This window comes from Neolamprologus multifasciatus, chromosome 22 (genome assembly GCF_963576455.1).
Source record: "Neolamprologus multifasciatus chromosome 22, fNeoMul1.2, whole genome shotgun sequence".
Lineage (NCBI taxonomy): Eukaryota > Metazoa > Chordata > Actinopteri > Cichliformes > Cichlidae > Neolamprologus > Neolamprologus multifasciatus.
Genome location: NC_140459.1, coordinates 21,736,845 through 21,755,995, shown reverse-complemented (window position 1 = coordinate 21,755,995; position 19,151 = coordinate 21,736,845). Strand labels below are relative to the sequence as shown.

At 41.3% G+C, this 19,151-nt stretch overlaps 2 protein-coding genes across 4 annotated transcripts in view; one reads left to right on the top strand and one right to left on the bottom strand.

Moving 5' to 3' along the window:
* Positions 1 to 13,016, bottom strand: part of tax1bp1a (Tax1 (human T-cell leukemia virus type I) binding protein 1a) — a 26,049-nt gene extending 13,033 nt beyond the window's left edge. The window contains exons 1-6 of one of the 2 annotated variants that reach the window (XM_085149522.1): positions 12,895 to 13,010; positions 8,892 to 8,965; positions 8,392 to 8,606; positions 4,046 to 4,148; positions 3,075 to 3,265; positions 2,682 to 2,837 (exon numbers count right to left, since the gene is read on the bottom strand). In XM_085149522.1, coding sequence (XP_085005648.1) covers positions 2,682 to 2,837; positions 3,075 to 3,265; positions 4,046 to 4,148; positions 8,392 to 8,580 — 639 coding nt within the window. In that variant the 5' untranslated portion in view covers positions 8,581 to 8,606; positions 8,892 to 8,965; positions 12,895 to 13,010. Of the gene's footprint in view, positions 1 to 2,681; positions 2,838 to 3,074; positions 3,266 to 4,045; positions 4,149 to 8,391; positions 8,607 to 8,891; positions 8,966 to 12,894 lie in introns of both variants that reach the window. The other variant, XM_085149521.1, reaches the window with a different exon arrangement.
* The window catches only part of hibadha (3-hydroxyisobutyrate dehydrogenase a), a 23,506-nt gene continuing 17,329 nt past the window's right edge, over positions 12,975 to 19,151 (top strand). Inside the window, exons 1-4 of one of the 2 annotated variants that reach the window (XM_085149533.1) lie at positions 12,975 to 13,090; positions 15,649 to 15,809; positions 15,932 to 16,041; positions 16,218 to 16,339. In XM_085149533.1, the coding sequence (XP_085005659.1) occupies positions 13,060 to 13,090; positions 15,649 to 15,809; positions 15,932 to 16,041; positions 16,218 to 16,339 (424 nt within the window). In that variant the 5' untranslated portion in view covers positions 12,975 to 13,059. Of the gene's footprint in view, positions 13,091 to 13,439; positions 13,582 to 15,648; positions 15,810 to 15,931; positions 16,042 to 16,217; positions 16,340 to 19,151 lie in introns of those variants that run through there. The other variant, XM_085149532.1, reaches the window with a different exon arrangement.

Here is a 19,151-nt window from a genome sequence, read left to right as displayed (position 1 = left end):
TTGGACACAAAGCACAGAATAACTATGTAGATTCCAAAAAAATGTTCAGTAGCATTCTGTAGTGGAAGTACAAAACAATTTACTGCTATCAAACAACACATGATATCAGTTTTGTTTTCTCCGTGTGGTGTGCCTGCAGAGGAAATACCTTGTTTGAACTTGCTGCGAATTAGCAGTGAACGACATTAAATCATGCATAGTTAATATTGGTTGTGACAGGACAACATACCTGTGCACACACCCTTACTTTATTTTGTAGTATGAGCCCTTAACACACCCATTCTCTTTCACACACTAGGAAAGACAGACACACAGCTACACAGTCAAGGACATACAAGAGACAGACAGAGTGCACATGCACACTCCAACGCATACTCAGGCCCGTCTCCCTCTGGGCTTGGCTCTGCATAGATTACTGTATGATTTTTACGGCTGGCGTTTGGGAAGCACTTTAGCAGTGCGTAAAGACCTTATAAAAAGTATAGTCGTAAAATTAGCAGCCACAAAATATGTACTTATGTTTTCACGTTAAGAAACTCAAAGGATATTTTCATCAGCGAGCCACGAGCTAACGCACCTACTGTAAATGTTTTACAAATGACACACACACCCCTATTCACACAGGTCGTATATCTGCAGATGGACATGCCTGTTGAATGAAAAGCAGCATGGTAATAACAGAGCGTGTGTGTGTAATTTATGGCGATTTTGTCCTTCATAAAAAAAAAAAAGAAAGAAAAAAGGGGGAAAAAAAGGAGCAACAGACTAACTCAAAGCAGCCTGTGGACTTACACCAGGAAGCTGCACTAGGGGGCGATAAGAGACTGGCTTCAAGCTCAGAAAAACCTGGCAACTTTCTGGGTTTCACTTCTCTCTGCCAACTCCCCTCTCCTACTTTTATTGAGCTAGCTTGAGGTGACTGTTTTTGGGCATGTGTGCCAAGCTACTGCTTATCAAATGAGAATCTCATAAAATGCTAAAATGTGACTCATCCTGGTGAGTGAGTGAGTGAGTGAGTGAAGAAGGTGTGAGGGACATAGCGGACAAACTGGGTGTAGAGGTTTACAGTTTTTTATTTTTTTACTTTATTCATTTTGACAGATTTTTCTAAACGTATAATTTTAACTTGGATTAAAAATTTATTTCCTCGTCATGCCAATTAAGAAACTCTGAGGGAGAGAGAAAAAAAAGCGAGAGGGAAGAAAATAAGACAGTGAGAAAGCAGTGGCCACTGCATCGCGTGACTGAGTGGTGTTTGTCCCTCAGGCTGGGCAGGGCTCTTTTTTCAGACAGGCGGTTTTGCGGACTACCCTCCTCTCATTCCACACACAGACTAAAAGGGTTTGCAAGCGGGTGGCATAATGAGTGCGTTTGTGTGTGTGTGTGTGCATGCATGCTTGTGCATGTGTAAATGCACATTAGAGGGGCCCTGTTGTGTAGAACCTGAATGTGAATGTGACGGCGTAAGGGGACGGGGGGAACGGGAGTTTGTGCAGGCGCATGCACGTGGGTGTGTGTGTGCGTTTGACGTCATGTTTGTTCACTCTGTGGTTGCGATGGCATCGTCCCTGACGCCAGATGCCCAAGAAAAACTGTGTCCCAATTCCGTTCTGGCCCACTGAGTCAGGTCGTTAAAGAGGGAGAAAAAGACACACACACACAAACACATGCACAAACACACACACACACACACACACACTGAGCAGCTTTTTGTGTGTCTGTCAAACATGGAAACAGATTATACATAAATTTAGCCCTTTGAAGTTTTCAGACCTATGATCACTGGTGAGGAACTGGCTCCAAGCCTGTGTCCATCTACACACTCACCTGTACACACCCATACACTAAATACAACTACACACACACACCGAAACTGTCTTAACTCTCTTCAGTCTCAAGGTTGCATATATACCTTTACCGTCTTTATTTATTTTATCCATGTACGGACATTTGAACTCTATTGAGTATACCCAAATATTTTTGCTACTACGGGGCTTAGGGCGAGTGAAGACTTCGGATTTTTTAAATACCATTCTAAATAAAACTTCTGACTTTTAAACAGAAGACAGAATGAGCTCTGTTACTTAACGTTAGGAATATTAATTGCTTGGTTTGTGGGTTGGCTGAGGTTACCATCGGACATTAAAACAAGTTCATCATTGTTGGCGATGACAACAAGCAGATGAGAGATATAGGCTATGGGGCTAATCCAACATTGCTGACGTAGGCCTGTCATGTCACAACTGGATAAAAACCTGTGGGCTATTTTAAGGCTGGGAACATTGCTCAGGGTTCCAAATTTAACTGCAATTTTTAAATTAAAAAAAACGAAAAGAAAAAACGAGAAATACCAGTTATTTATTTTTAGATTCATTAATTGGGATGGACACCTATACAGGAGTTTTCTACTCCTAATTGAGAACTCAAAGTGCTTTTTTACTACGAGCCCCTTTTCACTTACTCACACACACACATTCTGACTTTATTCTAGGCCTAAGCTCCTTGTCTGACATTCATGCACAATGAATGCATCAGCGGACTGCAGGAGCTGGGGACTGCACCACCAACCTTCTGATTAGTGGATGGCCCACTCTACCTCCTGAGCCACAACTGCCCCTACAGGTTTCCCTCCCCCTCCGTGGGATCCTGTACTATTCAAAACTTAGCCCACTACCTCTAACCTGGTTATGTGTCCGCAGCAGGCAGCACGTCTCCCTCTCCTGCTCCCTTTCCCTGGCCAGTCGCTTCTGCTCCTCCTGCAACTGTTGCTTCTCCTCTTGCAGGAGACGCATAGCTTTCAGCAGTTCCCTGCGCTCCTGCTGTGCTTCCTCCACACGCTAACAGGCAGAAGGAGAAGCAGAAAAAAAATCAGATCGACTCAATTTGAAGGGGATTTTTGGTCACGTTTATCTTCTGGTCTTCTGCAATTTATTACATTTACCTCTCATTTTTTCCCTATTTAGAGTGCTGATTCTATAGTCAGTTACACTGCAGATCGCTGTTTGGTGACTCAAGACCAGAGGGATTAAGAAAACTGGGGAAATAAATAAATAATAACATTTTGTGCATTCTACCTCTAGCAGGCCCGTTTTGGTGGTGACGACCAGTATGTCGGAGTTGCTGTCATCCTCAGTAACAGTCAGCAGCTCTTCGGTGGGCGTGGCTGACCTGAACTGGAAGGGTGTGCTGGCTCCTCTGATGTCACCAGCGTGAGTGACGTAACAGAACTGGTAAAACTCTCCATCAGATTTAGGAACATAATAACCTGCACAGCAAAGAAAAAAGAACGTAATGTTGGCACGTAATGGGGGCATGTTGTGTCCTTCCTTATAATCGTTCACATATACACATATATCTCCTGAAATAAAAGCTTAAGTGTCAGGTGCAGCATGAAGAACTTAAACTGTGAATCATGCAAAGCTCCTTCTTTATAGACCAAGAATAAAAACACGCAGCTGGAAATTAACATAATGGGTTCTTTTATAGACCAAACCTGCTCAAAACTGTTCTAGACTACCTATATTTACAATATCACCCCAAATATCCATCCAACTGTTCTGCTTCAAAGCAGAGAAAGAAAAAATCGCCAGCATTGAGAAGACTTATGCAGAAGATTTAGCTAGAAAATACATTATATATGCTGGGTTCGAGCATTCCAAGGTTACACTGGAAACTAACTGAAGCACATTATTCAAGTGTGAGCCCTGGTCCTCTAGGGCAGTAGAGGAATATCCAGAAGCCAACCGGTTTTACTGACTCCTGACACACCGCAGCGTGCTCTCATATTTTCACTGTGTAATGTCTGACCGTTCCAGGCCCAGTAAAACCAGTTTGCAGGCTCTCAACTGTCTGTGTGTGTGTGTGTGTCTGTGTGTGGTTTGAGAGGTGCTCAGGTCCCAGGCCTCAGTTTGCGGTCATGTTCCCTTATTAAATAAAAGTGCTGGTTTTTATATGCACTGTAAAATGGAGAAGTAACTTTGGAATACCCTGGGTTTGTATAGTGGTTTAAATAGTATGTAAGTGTGCGTGCGTGTGTGCGCTGTACCTTGAAACACCACAGCCCTGTGCACAGTACTTCCTGGTTCATAGTTTTCAGGCATAGGAGACCAAACGAAGGTGTAGTAATCTCTGGCTGTGCTCCAACCCACCTGAGGAGACATTAAAAACAAAAATAAACAAACGATCCCACAGTGTAAAAGTTGTGTGCTGCAGTTCAAATCACGCTGAAGAAGGCCAAATTTTCCAGCAAACATGTGTTAATCGTTAGATCTGATTTGAAAAGATGCTTGATGAAGCATTCTGGAGGACTACATCCAATGTTCAAAGCAAGAATGGAAACATTTAAAACCCCTCATTTCTCCACACACCTCCTCCCCCTTTCACTCCTTCCCCTCAGTTCCTGCCCCTTTTGGACCCACAAAAAAGAGGGCCAGCAAAGGTGTGAGAAAAGGGTGGGAGGGCAAGGGGGGCTCGTCTGCATACAATCGTGGGCTCGTGGGGGCTGCAGAGACTAGCCCACAAAGAAATGGTGGTGGTGGGGGGGGGGGGGGGGGGGGAGTGGGAGCGTGGATACAAATAAGGTGAAAATTTTACAGAAAATGAGAAGGGAAATGTAATTCCCTGGATTTCACGTGTTGTTAGAAGACAGATGATGAAAGGTCGTCGTGACTGTCCCAATTCAGCTCCGTGCATTGTAAATCTGTCACATACAGCCGCGCACGCGCCCCGTCTTGGACGCACGCGCACATGCATACCTCGCTGTAACTCGTACTCATAAGTACGCGATGTATTATTGTGACATTACATAACTACGTTTCAGCTGCGGTGAAGTCAACCACCTGTGGAAGTGCAGGACGTTTTGTTTTCTTAAAAGACAAAACAAAAAGAGAAAAAAAAGAAGAGTTAACCAAAGAATATCACACTTAGATGATCAACAGGCAACGCTTGCTGATTTTCTTTTTAATGAGCCAAGTTTTTAAAAAACTATTTCTGTAGGAAAATGTTAAAATAACTGACTTTTAACTGATTAAATCATTAAATGACTTTTAAGTACAAAAAAAACAGTCAACAAAAACAAAACACAGAAGCTTCAGGTGACGACAGTAAATCACCCGAGCTACTCAAAACGTTTGTCAGGCTTTCAGATTTGATAATGTTGTTGCACCGAAACGTAATTGCAGTGTGTGCCGTATCAACCACATTACGCTGCGTATAATGCTACTCCAAACAAATGGTAATTGTCAACGTGAAATCTTGCTGCCAAGAACATTCCTTCCACCCCCAACAGCATCTGAGTGAGAAGCGGGACTGCGATGGGACTCCAGCCAGGTTTGTTCGTGTGGTCATGTGTATTTGCTTAAGAGAGAACAGACATAAATAATTTTGCTAATTGCAGAGTGAAGTTGACTGACACTTGGTTAGGTATGGTGTGGCATTCCAACAGATGAGTGGTGTTATAAAATAATCACAGGCAAAGAAGCTATCAATCATTCATCCAAGGTGTGAGGGAACAGCACGATGACACTTTAATTATACACTCACACAACGGGTTTCTCCCTGCCGACCCAACGGACATGCCACAACCAAAAACCTCCACGGGGCTTTTCAGGGAGATGAATGTGTGTGTGTGTGTGTGTGTGTGTGCACGTGAGTCAAACATCAAACTAAATCAGGCTGTCAGTAGCCAAATAAAACAAATATGTTGAAATGTTTTTCAGTGACGCAAAGAGATAAGTAAGAAAGAAAACTAAGCAAGCTTGATTGTAATGGGAACTGTTGATCTTCACTGTGTATGTGAGTACTGTTTCAATGCAACACCATCTAGGAGCACATTTGTTATAGCAGGATCCTTATTGTGGGCTATGAATATTTTCGACCACTAGGGGGTGTCTGTACACAACTCAACTGAGCACTGCCTCTCTGAGCCACCTGAGTCATCCTCTTAGCAAGTCAGCTTTGTTACTCGGTCTCTCGGCTTCATTACTCAGTCTCTCTAGCGTTCAACGCCTGTGGATGTCGGAGGTAAGAGGAAGAAAATATTCTCTTTCTGAGTCATCTCTGTGGAACAGTTTTGCCTCCAGGACTCAAAATGTCTGTGAAGGTTCTCAGTCATCCAGGTCATCGTAGTCAAAGGAGCTTGCAAAGAAAAGCGTCTGGACTTCTTTAAGTTACTTGAAGACGTTTCACCTCTCATCCGAGAAGCTTCTTCAGTTCTAAGGTCAAATGGTGGAGAGTCCCAGATATAAACCTAGTGGGAGTGTCCCCCCACAGAGGGACAAAAGGACCCCCTGATGATCCTCTAATCGCCTGAGCCAAGGTGTGGAACTGGGTGTGGGTCCCAATCAGCCAGAGTTTCGGGTGAGTTCATTGTGAAACCTGGCCCCACCTTATCATGCGAATTCCTGAGGTCAGATGGCCCAGGGTGTGAGTGGGCGTTAAGGCGTCTGGGAAGGGATCTCAAAACTGGATTATAGATGGCAGAGAGTTGGTGTCGTAAACCACCGCCTCTGTTCAAAGATGGTCGCTCACAGTGGACATAGATGGCTTCTTTCACGACACCAACTCTCTGCCATCTATAATCCAGTTTTGAGATCCCTTCCCAGACGCCTTAACGCCCACTCACACCCTGGGCCATCTGACCTCAGGAATTCGCATGATAAGGTGGGGCCAGGTTTCACAATGAACTCACCCGAAACTCTGGCTGATTGGGACCCACACCCAGTTCCACACCTTGGCTCAGGCGATTAGAGGATCATCAGGGGGTCCTTTTGTCCCTCTGTGGGGGGACACTCCCACTAGGTTTATATCTGGGACTCTCCACCATTTGACCTTAGAACTGAAGAAGCTTCTCGGATGAGAGGTGAAACGTCTTCAAGTAACTTAAAGAAGTCCAGACGCTTTTCTTTGCAAGCTCCTTTGACTCCAGGACTCAAACACAGGGTATTCAACAGTGAGTTCAAGAAGTTTGAGGAAAAAGTCAAATGTAAACAGTCATTTTTTTAAAAAAATAAGCAAGCTTACAGTTTCCAAATACCCAGTGAAAACCATGCAGGGGAAGTCTGATACTTCATACCTCTGCCAGAGGCTCTGAGGTCTCTCTCTGTGCCATGTACAAGCTGAGTTTCTAGATCAAAAAGAATATCTAGGACTTCAAGGCGTCTTCCTATTTGATATGTATGTAGAGCTGATATTAAATGTACAATTCTGCTCACAATGGTACAAAATCCTGGTACTAATTTCTGGAGCCAGATCTTGACTGACTCCAAAAGTTAATCACCTCTAACTAAGTCCCTTGGAAGTAATCCTTCCAACAGAAACAAACAAATTAAACCCGCCAAACTGAGGAAAAAGGAGGTAAAAATCATTCAAGTGATTTCCAGTGGCCATTACCATTTGTAAAACCCCTTTAAATGCTAAACTTGACTACCTGAGAAAAAGAGAAAAAAAAGAATAATTATTAGCTGAAAGGGTTAAATATTCTTGTAATAGACAGTATACACTGATACTGCAGAGATTTTGCTGCTGTAAAATAACATCTCTGTGAACACACACAAAAGACAGACGTATACGTCAAAAGGATTAAAGAAGCGTGGTCTGCTTGCTCCCTGCCATGAAGCTCTAACCATCAAACAGGTTTCATTAGCACGGATTACAATAATTACATTTTCCAATCGACTTTTTTTCCAAATAAACGCGGCGTCTTTATTCCTTTTTAATTGAGCTGGTGGATTTGAAGTCAGTTCTTAAACAACGATAAAATGTTTGTCTTTTGACTTTACGAGACATTAAGCTTCCTCGTTCGCATTTCCTGTTAATTATGTGTGAGATTTGATGGCCCCGATAAAAGGACGGAGCACAGGGGGATGCTGCTTAGCAGGAAGCAGCGAAAAGGATGGAAAGAGATGGTGAGCCAACATGCCAAAAGAGAGTGTGTGTGTTCTTAATAGGAATCAGAATGGTTCATAAAGAGTACCAAATGATTGCCTCGTCGCCCCCTCCAGTGAGACCTACTGTAACCAGCCCACCATGCACACTCTTCCTCCTTCTGCATGTAGAGCAACCACACCAAAGCTTGCGGTGAGGTTTTAGGCATGTAGAGAAGAGCTCAGCCATTAGCTTCAAGGCGGATGTATGTGTTAATGTGCCAAGTACAAACCTATGGCCAATTAATAAAACGCTAACACATAATCCATGTCAAAAAACACTCGTATAATGGGCGGGAAATTGTTTTATTCACTAAGTATGTCTCGGTAACACAAATGATTCCTATTATACAAACGTCTGGTCTTTAACCGATTATGCCTGCCTTTGTCTTTGAAGCGTGGTCTGAGTAATAGCAGCTGTAGTGTGTGTGTGTGTGTGTGTGTGTGTGTGTGTGCGTGCATGTTGTACCTTGAAAATGCCCACCCAGTCTTTGGGGTGGGGAGTAATGTAAGGGGTCAGGGTGTAACGACACTCCAAGGGTGCCTGGGGTAGGAAACTCTTTCCCACATTCTGAAAGATAACGTGGGCAAAGTTGGATGTTTCCATCACGCTGACACTGCTGCCCGGCGATGAATCCACCACCTGGAACGATGACATTGTTTCCTGTTGGTCACTTCATTTGTCTAGAAAAGGGAAAACAGCATAGACAGAAATAAGTATGGAGTGAAAAAGCAAACATTTAACACAAAAACTGTTCCAACATGATGCAATTTATTAGAATCAAATGATTCCAAGTGTCTCAATTCCTTTATGCTCTGCTGGCATGTTTTTCCTTGACACTTGTACATTGCAAAGCAATGACGTGCCATAAAGCTTCATGCCAGTTAGCTTTTATACTCCTGAGTCACACGCAATCCTTTTGTTGACACTGTGTTCAGACTTTGAGATGATAAAGCAGTTGCACTTACACTAAAGATCTGCGGAGGCCTGACTTTCTCTCCCACTCATAAAAGTGATGACACCATGTTTACCCTTTCTGCACCTGAAACAGATAAAAGTGTACACAAGTGTATCTCCCACAGAGCGAAGAAGCATGCAGTCGTGCTGAATGTTTAAATATGCACATCAAACTGGAAAATTCGGTTCTTCAACTATAGACTATAGGCTCACTGCTTCTCAGGAACCAAGTGTGCTACACCTCTATAAGAGGAAGTTTATTAACATTTGTTTTTCTATGAAGAGAAATATGTCTCAAAAAGGTTGCAAAGGCGTACAACAAGCATAAACTGAGCTTTGCAAATGTGTGAAATGATTTGTGTGTAACTTTTGAGGACTCAACACACAAATACAAAGGAGTTTGAGCACAAGTAAAATTATTTCACAAATACGTACATGTAAACTGATACTGATCACTTATACACAATATATTAAGTTTAGATCAAAAATCCCAAATTTTTGACTTCTAAAAACCTTTCTATTCGTACAAATGTGTAAAACCACACGTAACAGCTCTGTCGCTCCCTTACAAAACTTTAAATGCATGTGAACGAATCGCCTAATACGCACAAACCATGTCGCATGCCCACATTTAAGACAAATTGAATGCTGCCAGCTGCTTTCAAGTGCCAGTGCAAAACTGGGACATCTGGGCAGCGGGGTTTTTTTTCCAAAAAAAGTGAACATTTCTTTTTCTAAAAAAACATAGAAAATGTGATTTACCAATTACAGACATTACACAATAGCCTATAAAATATAATATATAGTTTCAATAATCTGCTTTTACATGTTGAACGTTCTTCCGCTGGGAAAAGCAGCCAGTGCTTACAAACAAATCATTGCACACATTTGTAAATCTTAGTTTACGCTAGTGAATCATATCCTACGCATTTGTAACCCCTTCTGAGATGTATTTCTCTCCATATTTTTCCTTGCTTTAAACATATTAGACCACTTGATTAATTACCAGTTATTATTGGGTTGAACCCTCTTTTACTGGAAACAGTCCTCTTAGGTTTTGGTCAATATTGACATGATAGCATCATACAGTTGCTGAAGAGTTGTTGGCTGCACTGGGTGGGAATCTCCTGTTTCACCACATCCCAAAGGTGCTCTATTGGATTGGAATATGGTCACTGTGGAGGCCATTTGAGTACAGTAAACTCACTGTCATATTCAAGAAACCAGTTCGAGATAAACAAGCTTTGTGACATGGAACAGTATCCTGCTGGAAGCAGCCATCAGAAGATGGGTACACTGTGGTTATGAAAAGATGGACACGGTCATCAAAAATGGAATAATACAGTAATAACAGGCTTTTTGTTTAAAAGTTGGTCAAAAGTGTGCCAAGAATATATCCATCACACTGTAGCAACTCCATCAGCCCAAACAACTGACAGAAGGCAAGATGGATCCATGCTTTTATGTTGTTTGAGCCAGATTCTGACCCTTCCATCCAAAAGTTGCGGCAGAAAATGAGTCATGACGCATCTTTTTTTCAATCTCCAATTGTGGTGACCCTGTGTGAACTGTCGCCTCAATTGCCTGTTCTTAGCTGACAGCAGTGGTAGCTGATGTGGTCCTCTGCTGGTGTAGCAAACCTATAACAAATTTTGCTTCTTTGCATAACTTGGTTGTAAAAAGTTGTTATTTGAGTTAGCGTTGCCATCCTATCAGCTTGAATCAGTCTGGCTATTGTCCTCTGACCTCTGGAATCAGCAAAGCATTTTTGCCTAGAGAACTACTGCTCACTGGATATTTTCTCTTTTTCTAAGCAATCTCTATAAACCCTAGAAATGGATGTGGAGGTAATTACCATTAGCTCAACCATATCTGTAACACTCAGACCAGCCTATCTGGCAACCACAATCACAAAAAGTCACTTAAATCACCTTTCTTCCGCTTTCTGATGCTTGGTGTGAACTTCAGCATGTCACCTTGTCTATGTCTACATAGCTAATGTGTTGCCGCCACGTGGTTGACAGATTAGGTAATTATGTAAACAAGCAATTGAACAGGTATACCTAATAAAGTTGCCATGAGTATATATGTCATTATCGATTAAGCAGACAAAAACAGGCCATCCTCAGGCTGTGAAAACAGAAAAAAGAAACATCTGAGAAATTGCTACAATATTAGTAATGAAAAAGTTTGGTACATCCTGAGAAAGAAAGAAACCACTTGTGAACTCAGCAAATCAAAAAGGCGTGGACGTACATGGAATCCAACATTGTTGCATGCTTGCAGAATTACTTCTATGGTGAAGAGAAACCCTTTCACAACTGCCAACCAAGTGAACAATACTCTCCAGGAGATAGGAGTATTGCTATCTAAATCTACCATAAAGGAGATTGCATGAAAGTAAATACACTGGGTCCACTGCAAGGTATAAGGCACTCATAAGCCTCAAGAATAGAAAGACTAGATTGGACTTTGCTAAAACAACAACAAAAACAACAAAAACAACAACAAAAACAACAACAACAACAACAAAAAACATCTAAAAAAGCCAGCACTGTTCTGGAGAAACATTCTTTGGACAAATGAAACCAAGATCAACCTCTACCAGAATAATGGCAAGAATAAAGGATTGAGAGGGTGTCAAAAAGCTCATACCACATCATCTGTAAAACACAACAGCGGCAGTGTGATGGCTTGGGCATCCATGGCTGCCAGCGGCACTGGGACACTAGTGTTCATTGACGATGTGACACAGGACACAAGCAGATGAATGAATTCTGATGTTCAGAGATACTGTCTGCTTGTTGATTGGGCGCCATTTCATAATACAGATGGACAATGAGCCAAAACATATAGCCGAAGCAACCTAGGAGTTTACTAAAGCAAAGAAGTGGAATATTCTTGAATGGCCAAGTCAGTCACCTGAGCTTAACCCAGTCGGGGATGCATTTCACTTGTTAAAGACTAAACTTTGAACAGATAGGCGCACAAATAAACAGGAATTGAAAACCTCTGCAGTAAAAGCCTGGCAGAGCATTAAAAAAGAGGAAACCCAGTATCCAGTGATGTCCATGAGTTCAAGACTTCAGGCTGTCATTGCCAGCAAAGGTTTTCAACCAAGTATTAGAAATGAACATTTTATTTTCTTAATTTGATTACCAATTACTTTTGAGCACCTGAAATGAAGGACTTGTGTTAAAAAAACGCTTTAGTTCCTCACATTTTAATGCTCTTTTTGTTCAACCCACTGAAATCTGCACTTCAACTACATATGAGTTGTTTCATTCACTGTGGTGAATGAAACACAACAAACACAACCATAATTTGAAAAATGGTGTCTCTGCTATGGGCATCTCTTTAAATACATTTTATGCAGTACTACACTGCTGAAAAACTAGAGTGTTAAATAGGAAAAAGCAGAGGTATCAGTGACATTATAATTATAATCTCTTGACATTGTTCACGAGTGTATAAACCCCCATATATGAAGAAACCGCCCCACCACTGTGATGAAACAGCTGACTTTAAACTGCACAGTCAGGGCTATTGTTCGTGGTCAAGAAGAATGATGCAGCTGCTTAGCATCACGGTCACCAAGTCATCTCCGTAACTGCGAAGCAAGCTAAAACGACAAACCCTAAATCCCTGCATTTCCTATACACCCAACCCTGGACTGATAAACATAACGTGCAAGTCTAAGTCATAAACTGATGCTCGGTTAAGCTAAACAGCTAACGTACAACGTCTGACCACTGATCCGCTTCGACCAAAACACGACGAAGGCAGCACACAACGGCTAAAGTAGAGCACAGCCCTTTAAAACGAGCTCAGTTAGCCTGGAGTTAATCTTATTTGTTATGGCTAAGGAGCTAATATTAGCTTGTGAACAGGCCATGTCCTGTCAAGTCACCAGCTAGCTAAACATTATACTAGTCGGACAGCTAGCTGTCTGGCTGAGAAAAGAGACCAAAGATTTTCACGAGCGTTATTTTAGTCTGAATTTAAAAAGGGTACCCTTTTCATTGGATTTCCGCTTGCAAAACAGAGTGAATGTCTGCCGGCCTGGCCGATGTTTTTGCCAGTGTCCCCGTTGTTGTCAAAGCTCTGGCGATGATGCGTCTCTCTCTTCCTGAAAGAGAAAATGATGCTGGACTTCCGGGATGCTGAGAAGTACCAGTGATGCTGCTGGGAATAGAGGAGACGACAAGAGGTCAACGTAACAACTTTATTATTTACTCGGGTGACTTAAATCACTTTAATTATTATCCTCGTTTATTTCACTTATACAAATAACTGACTTAATACGATAACTGTTTAGGGTCATTTGCCAACTCTGACAACATGCCATTAATTTAAAAAACAGAAAACAGACTGCCCATTTAACCTCGGTTTTTAACGTAATGATTTTACGTTTTTTATTTTCATTTAAAATCATGGCAGTGAATGATTGTACAGACTGAAAGAGCATTTATAAGTAAAAGCACAGGATATCCCGCTTTTGCCTCGTTTTCATTGGCTTGGCAAACTTATCCCCGGTTACGATTGGTGGAAAATGCTGTCGATCATAACCCTTCGACGTAGCTTTCCTGGCTCTGACAGCTGTCACCGTACGAGGTCAAGGGGAGAGAAGTATGGCTTCGCTGTTCAGAGGGTCTCGATATATATGGTTAAGGTGGAATAAGCATGTCAACGTTGCCTTCGGTAATGTATTCGCTTATGTTGACGGGTTTTTTCCCCGCATCGTTTCATTCATTTACGAATGTGTGGTCACAGGTAAATTCAGGCGGAATAGTCCTGTTGTACTTGTTAGCTAGCTCGTTAGCCCTCTGAAGAAAGTATGAATACTTAGGTGTTTGCAGTGTGGACGATGTCACCAAGTTGAACATCACTATGCGCAACAAAGACGAGCACACTGAAATAGCAATGGCACGAAAAGCTAATTTTGGACCTCAGTAGGAATATGCGATATGTTGGTTTTAGGTAGTTCATATGAATATTTAATTGCCACTCACAAATCTGCGCTACATAAAAACACTAGCTTCCATTGCATCACTGTTGCAAACACATACTCTGTTCATCGCTCCTACAATGCAAACAAGACACGCTAGGTTGTTTCTTATGAATTATCTACAGTGACTATTGATTTAAACGATTTCAGTGTAGATAACCCATCAACCTCTTTAAATGGGCTGTAACCCTATTAAATTTCTATAAATTAGTTATTCAGATAGATTGATGTACTGTCATAACCCAATTAATTTAATAATTGGTGCGCAATTAATAAAATAAATAAAACACAACAACAACAAATCATCCAATAATTTTGTGCAAAAGATTTCTTCACTCCACTTTCTATTATCTGGTTTATATGTTTCTGAAGTAAATGCCGTTTTAAAAATGTTTCAGAACCAAACATGTGCTGTACTGTGTTACACCAGCTGAGTGTGCTACCTTAGAAAGCCATGTATAGCAAGCAATACCTGAGAAAGTAACATCCTGTTATAAGTATTAATCTTTTATTAAAAGTTGCCGTTTGCAGTTCAGTGTAATGCACTGTGCTATTATACTAATAAAGCGATGCAATATTGGAATAAAATTCAGTGCGCAAAAAAATAAGGTGCTGTCATCTTATACTGCAGAATAAGATGACGTTTTTTTCTGTTGTGTAGTACCTTTTGGTTCCATAAAATATATGGTGATTTTGACATGAGGGATTTTAATTGGGGATTTTGGTGCAGTGGTAAATGCGTGTTTTTTCAATATGGACCATAAAGCGTCTTCTGCATCTTCTTCTGCTTCTATAATTGACTGAGACAGGACTCTCTTTCAAACACTCTAAACCCAGGCACAATGTACATTCCAAATTCCTTTAATTTTAAATATGTTTATATTGCCTATTCTGTAAAATAGTCAGATGTCTATTCATATTAATGTACAGAATTCACCTGCTTGCTGCTACTACTGCACATTTACCCAATGTATATACTATATATATATATATATATATATATATATATATATATATATATATATATATATATATATATATATATATATATATATATATATATATAATGTTCTTCCTCTACCCCCCCCCCCCCCCCCCCCCATTTTTACACATGTCGAGGAGCGTGTCAGGCTACATTTCACTGTGTGTTATACTTGTATAACTATGCATGTGACAAATAAAGATCCTTGAACCTTGAACCTTCTTCTTTTGTAGAACTCTGATTCGTCAGAATAGATATGCCTCTGCATTAGATGTCAGTGTGTCATTAGCACAAATCTTATTCATTGTTACGTATCCAGTACTGGAAGTTTTGAAGTTTGGTCATTTTAGTCCAGCACTGGAGAATATCTTGTCGTCAGTTAAGTATTACAGAGAGATGGGAGAAGTTGGTCCCCTGAGTATGGTGAAGACTTGGTTGAATTTAAGCTTTAGGCCTTTCGTTTGTGCTTTTTCTTCCCTTCCTAATCCTGTTGTTGCAGTCTGGTTGGTTCACTGCCAGAGTTTCCATTGTGTTTTAACCTGTCTGGATCTTGGCTAAGCTAGAAGTGGTTAATAGCCTGACTGGACTGACTGAGATCAGAGATATTTTTAACCACTTTTAATTAGTTAATTTATTTCTGGATAATGTTAGAATTTTACACCAGGTATTAGTCATAGGGAAATGTCTACAGCACTACCTGCAGTAGAAAGCAGTATTGTTTTCATTCAGATTTCGTGATTTTGCTCCTGATTTCAACTAAATCTTGTTTTTACAACAGCATCAACACGATCAATGGCCTCAAAGACACCAGTGGGATTTATTGGTCTGGGAAATATGGGCAGTCCTATGGCCAAAAACCTGTTAAAAAATGGGTATCCTGTCATTGCTACCGATGTCTTTCCTCAGTCTTGCAAGGAGCTGCAGGACACTGGTGCCCAGGTAATAAACTCTCAGTAACACATTGCATTTACACATGTAAACACTTATTTGTGCAATAATTTACAGCTTCTCTGCACGACAGTTGACAGGCTGTCACAAAATCAAGTTGTGATGGTTTTCAGGTAGTGGACTCCCCAGCAGACGTTGCAGAGAAAGCAGACCGCATCATCACCATGCTCCCCTCTAGTCCCAATGTCATAGAAGTATACACAGGCCCAAATGGCATCCTCAAGTAAGACATGTTATTGTTGGTGTCTCTGTGATTTCTGTGACATTCATGTATCTTCTCTTTGTATTTTTAAAATCTATAAATGATAAGTGGAGATTTCATCGTGTTTGAAAAATAGATAGGACTTAGTTTGATTACCATACTCCATGTGTTCATTTATTCTCTCTTACCCGTTGCAGGAAGGTAAAGAAGGGGACCTTGTTAATTGACTCCTCCACGATTGATCCTGCTGTATCTAGAGAAATGGCAGTTGCTGCAGAGAAGAAGGGTGCTGTATTCATGGATGCCCCAGTGTCAGGAGGTATTGTGTCTACCAAATTATTAGTAAGCAAGCACACCTCAATTGGTGTCTTTGATTCTGTAAAGTCTTTCCCTTGATTTATGTGTTTTTGATTTGCTCATTCTTGACTTGAAATGCATAAAGCAAAAGAGAGAAGTTAGTTGGCATTGTGAAAAGTAGAATTAGACAGCTGGTTTATTTATTCAACTGTGCCAACCACGGTATTAGGCCTGTGACCCTTCAACCTCAGTTCTGAACTGTCTCACACTCTTTTGTATATCTAAACTATTGGACCTTTTGGGTTAATGCTCAGACACGGGTTGTAATTACTGAGCGGGCCAGCCAGTAGGTGCCCTCTTAAGGCTTTTATTGCAGCTTTTGACCAGGGGTCTTAAAGGCAAGGTTAAGGTTTTAAGTCCTCATTATGTTGGCGCTGTCTACTTGTGACAGCTTCTTGACAGAGCACAGGATCGCCAGTCGTCCTTAATGGGCTGAGCTGCAGTGGAGAATCCCATGTCAGAGCTTTTCATGTTGATGGAGCCGTAATGGCGGGTATCCCATGTTAGTGCCTTTCATGTCAGATAAAGAGTCGTAAAGAAGAGAGAAACTGCCCTCACATGGAGGACAGGAGAAGAGGGGGAGAGGAAGATAAGACATGAAGGAGATACATCGCAGTAAAACTGTCCATCTTTCTCAGTCTTTCTGTCTTTGTCTCTTTTGCTCTTTCACATACACAACCACAAAGTTCTTCTGATTCAGGTATGCAGTTAAAGATTTCAACATGCTGACACCCCTGCATGTCAGAGTACGAATTCTGATCACGGTCTGTTTCCTTTTTATTGCACAATCTTTAATTCGTAACCCTGAAACTCCCGCGGTCTCCCATACAAACATAGACTTATCCCATTTTCGGCATGTTTACCAGCTGGCGTCTGCAGCACAGAGCGGCTGCAGTGAGTGAGATCAGAGTCTTAAGCTTGTTACTCTGCCTTAGCACATATACTGTTTAAACACTATAGACAGTGTTTGTGTGCAGTCCCCTGCCAACGTTCTTCCTCTCCTGTTCCTTACTAGGCCTCTTTAACTGGCTTGAGGTGACCAATGATTTACCTGCTACCTAGCAGGTCTCTGCAGCTAGACATTCTTTCCTTATATGCACCTGCCCATCCAGTGTCACATTAGACATTCATAAGTCATATCCAGAAATCCAGGTACTGACTTTAGAGCACAGTGCCAGCACATTCTAAGTAGAAAATTGATGAAAAATGAAGTGAAATTTTTTTGATAATAAATTATAGTTTTGATCCATTTATTTATGCATTTGGTGAGCATAGTCCCCACCAAGGCAATTGCCTTATTTTGCTATTTTAAAAAAGTTATCCAGATCCACATAAAAATCAAATTGTCCTTCCTTTACTCATACTTAACTTTTCCACAAAGTTTAATAAAACTCAGCCATGTAGTTTTTGAATAAGTGCATTCAATCTCTACAATCTAAGAATTGTTATTTTCCTGCTGTAGATATATTTGGTCGGAGACATCTATCTCATCTCGGTGGTGTTGCCAAGCCAAACTTGTAAAGACAAGTTGTGAAAGAATGTCCAAGTGACAACTTGGTAACCAATTTCAGAGAGCTTAACAACCCCCCTCACCCCACCCTCCCAACCCCACACCCCTGCTTTACACACCTCTGGGCATTTACATGCTCTGTTCCAACCAGGAGATGGCACCCTACCCAAACAGGGCACTGTCATACTTTTGAGTTAGAGGTGTGTGTGTGTGTGTGTGTGACAGGGGAAAAATGTGGATGGAAACACCTTCGTTCTGGGAATAATTATTTAATATTGGTTATATTGATAGAGTATGCTTAGTAAAAGAAAGATCATTTGAAATAAAAGTTAAGTGAAAATATGTCATTTGACTTAAAAATCATTCATGTCTTGTGTCAACCTGATAAATGGTATCAGTATGTTTAATTTAAAGTACTTCTCACAGTTTTCTGTCATTGAGTATCATTTATATCACGCTATCATTTGAACATGTTTGATCTCACTGACTCAAGGCAAAGTGTTATCCAGTCAGAACTGGTTCAGTTTCCCTCTGAGCACACTGAGCAGACTTGCCGTGATCTGCTGTACTGTTAAACTTTTGCAGACACAGCCTGCTCTTTTTGTGGTTTGAGCATTGTTTTTATTTTTAATGTAGAATTTCGTTTGATATAAAATAAATCCCTTTTCTGTGCTGTGTGAGGTGGCGTTTTTTACACAGAAATGTGTGTTTGTATGTTGTGTGCGTCACTAGAGGTTTGGCAGGCAGGCGTGGGATCTGAATTGCACAGTCATAACCCTTCTTAAAAAGAGCAGTCAAAAAAACTTTCACTTTCTTCTCATGGGCATCCTGCTGGCTTCCATTCTTGCACATTGACCAACATCTTGGCTTTAGCCCTGCACTAGCCAGCTGTGCAGTGCCACAGCCAGCTGTGTTCTGGTACACGCACACACATACGTGGACACACACACACAGTGTGTGTTCAAATGTTCTTATCTGCACTCTCTGAACATCTTTTTTTTATCCAGACACAATTATATTAACTTACATTGTGGTTCTTTATGCATGCTGATGTTTGCTTGTGCACACACAACACACGTCTGTCACTGTCTGGAGTCATTAAAAGCATCCACATGCAAAGTTGTCCCACAACAAAACAAGCTCTGATGTCACAGGCCAAGGGTGTTGGCACAGCGATGGCAAAAATAGGAGGTCTGGCTGACAAGCGGTGGGTCGTTAGCAGTAATTACCCAGAATGCCTGTGTTTGTGTCTGTGTGCCCATGG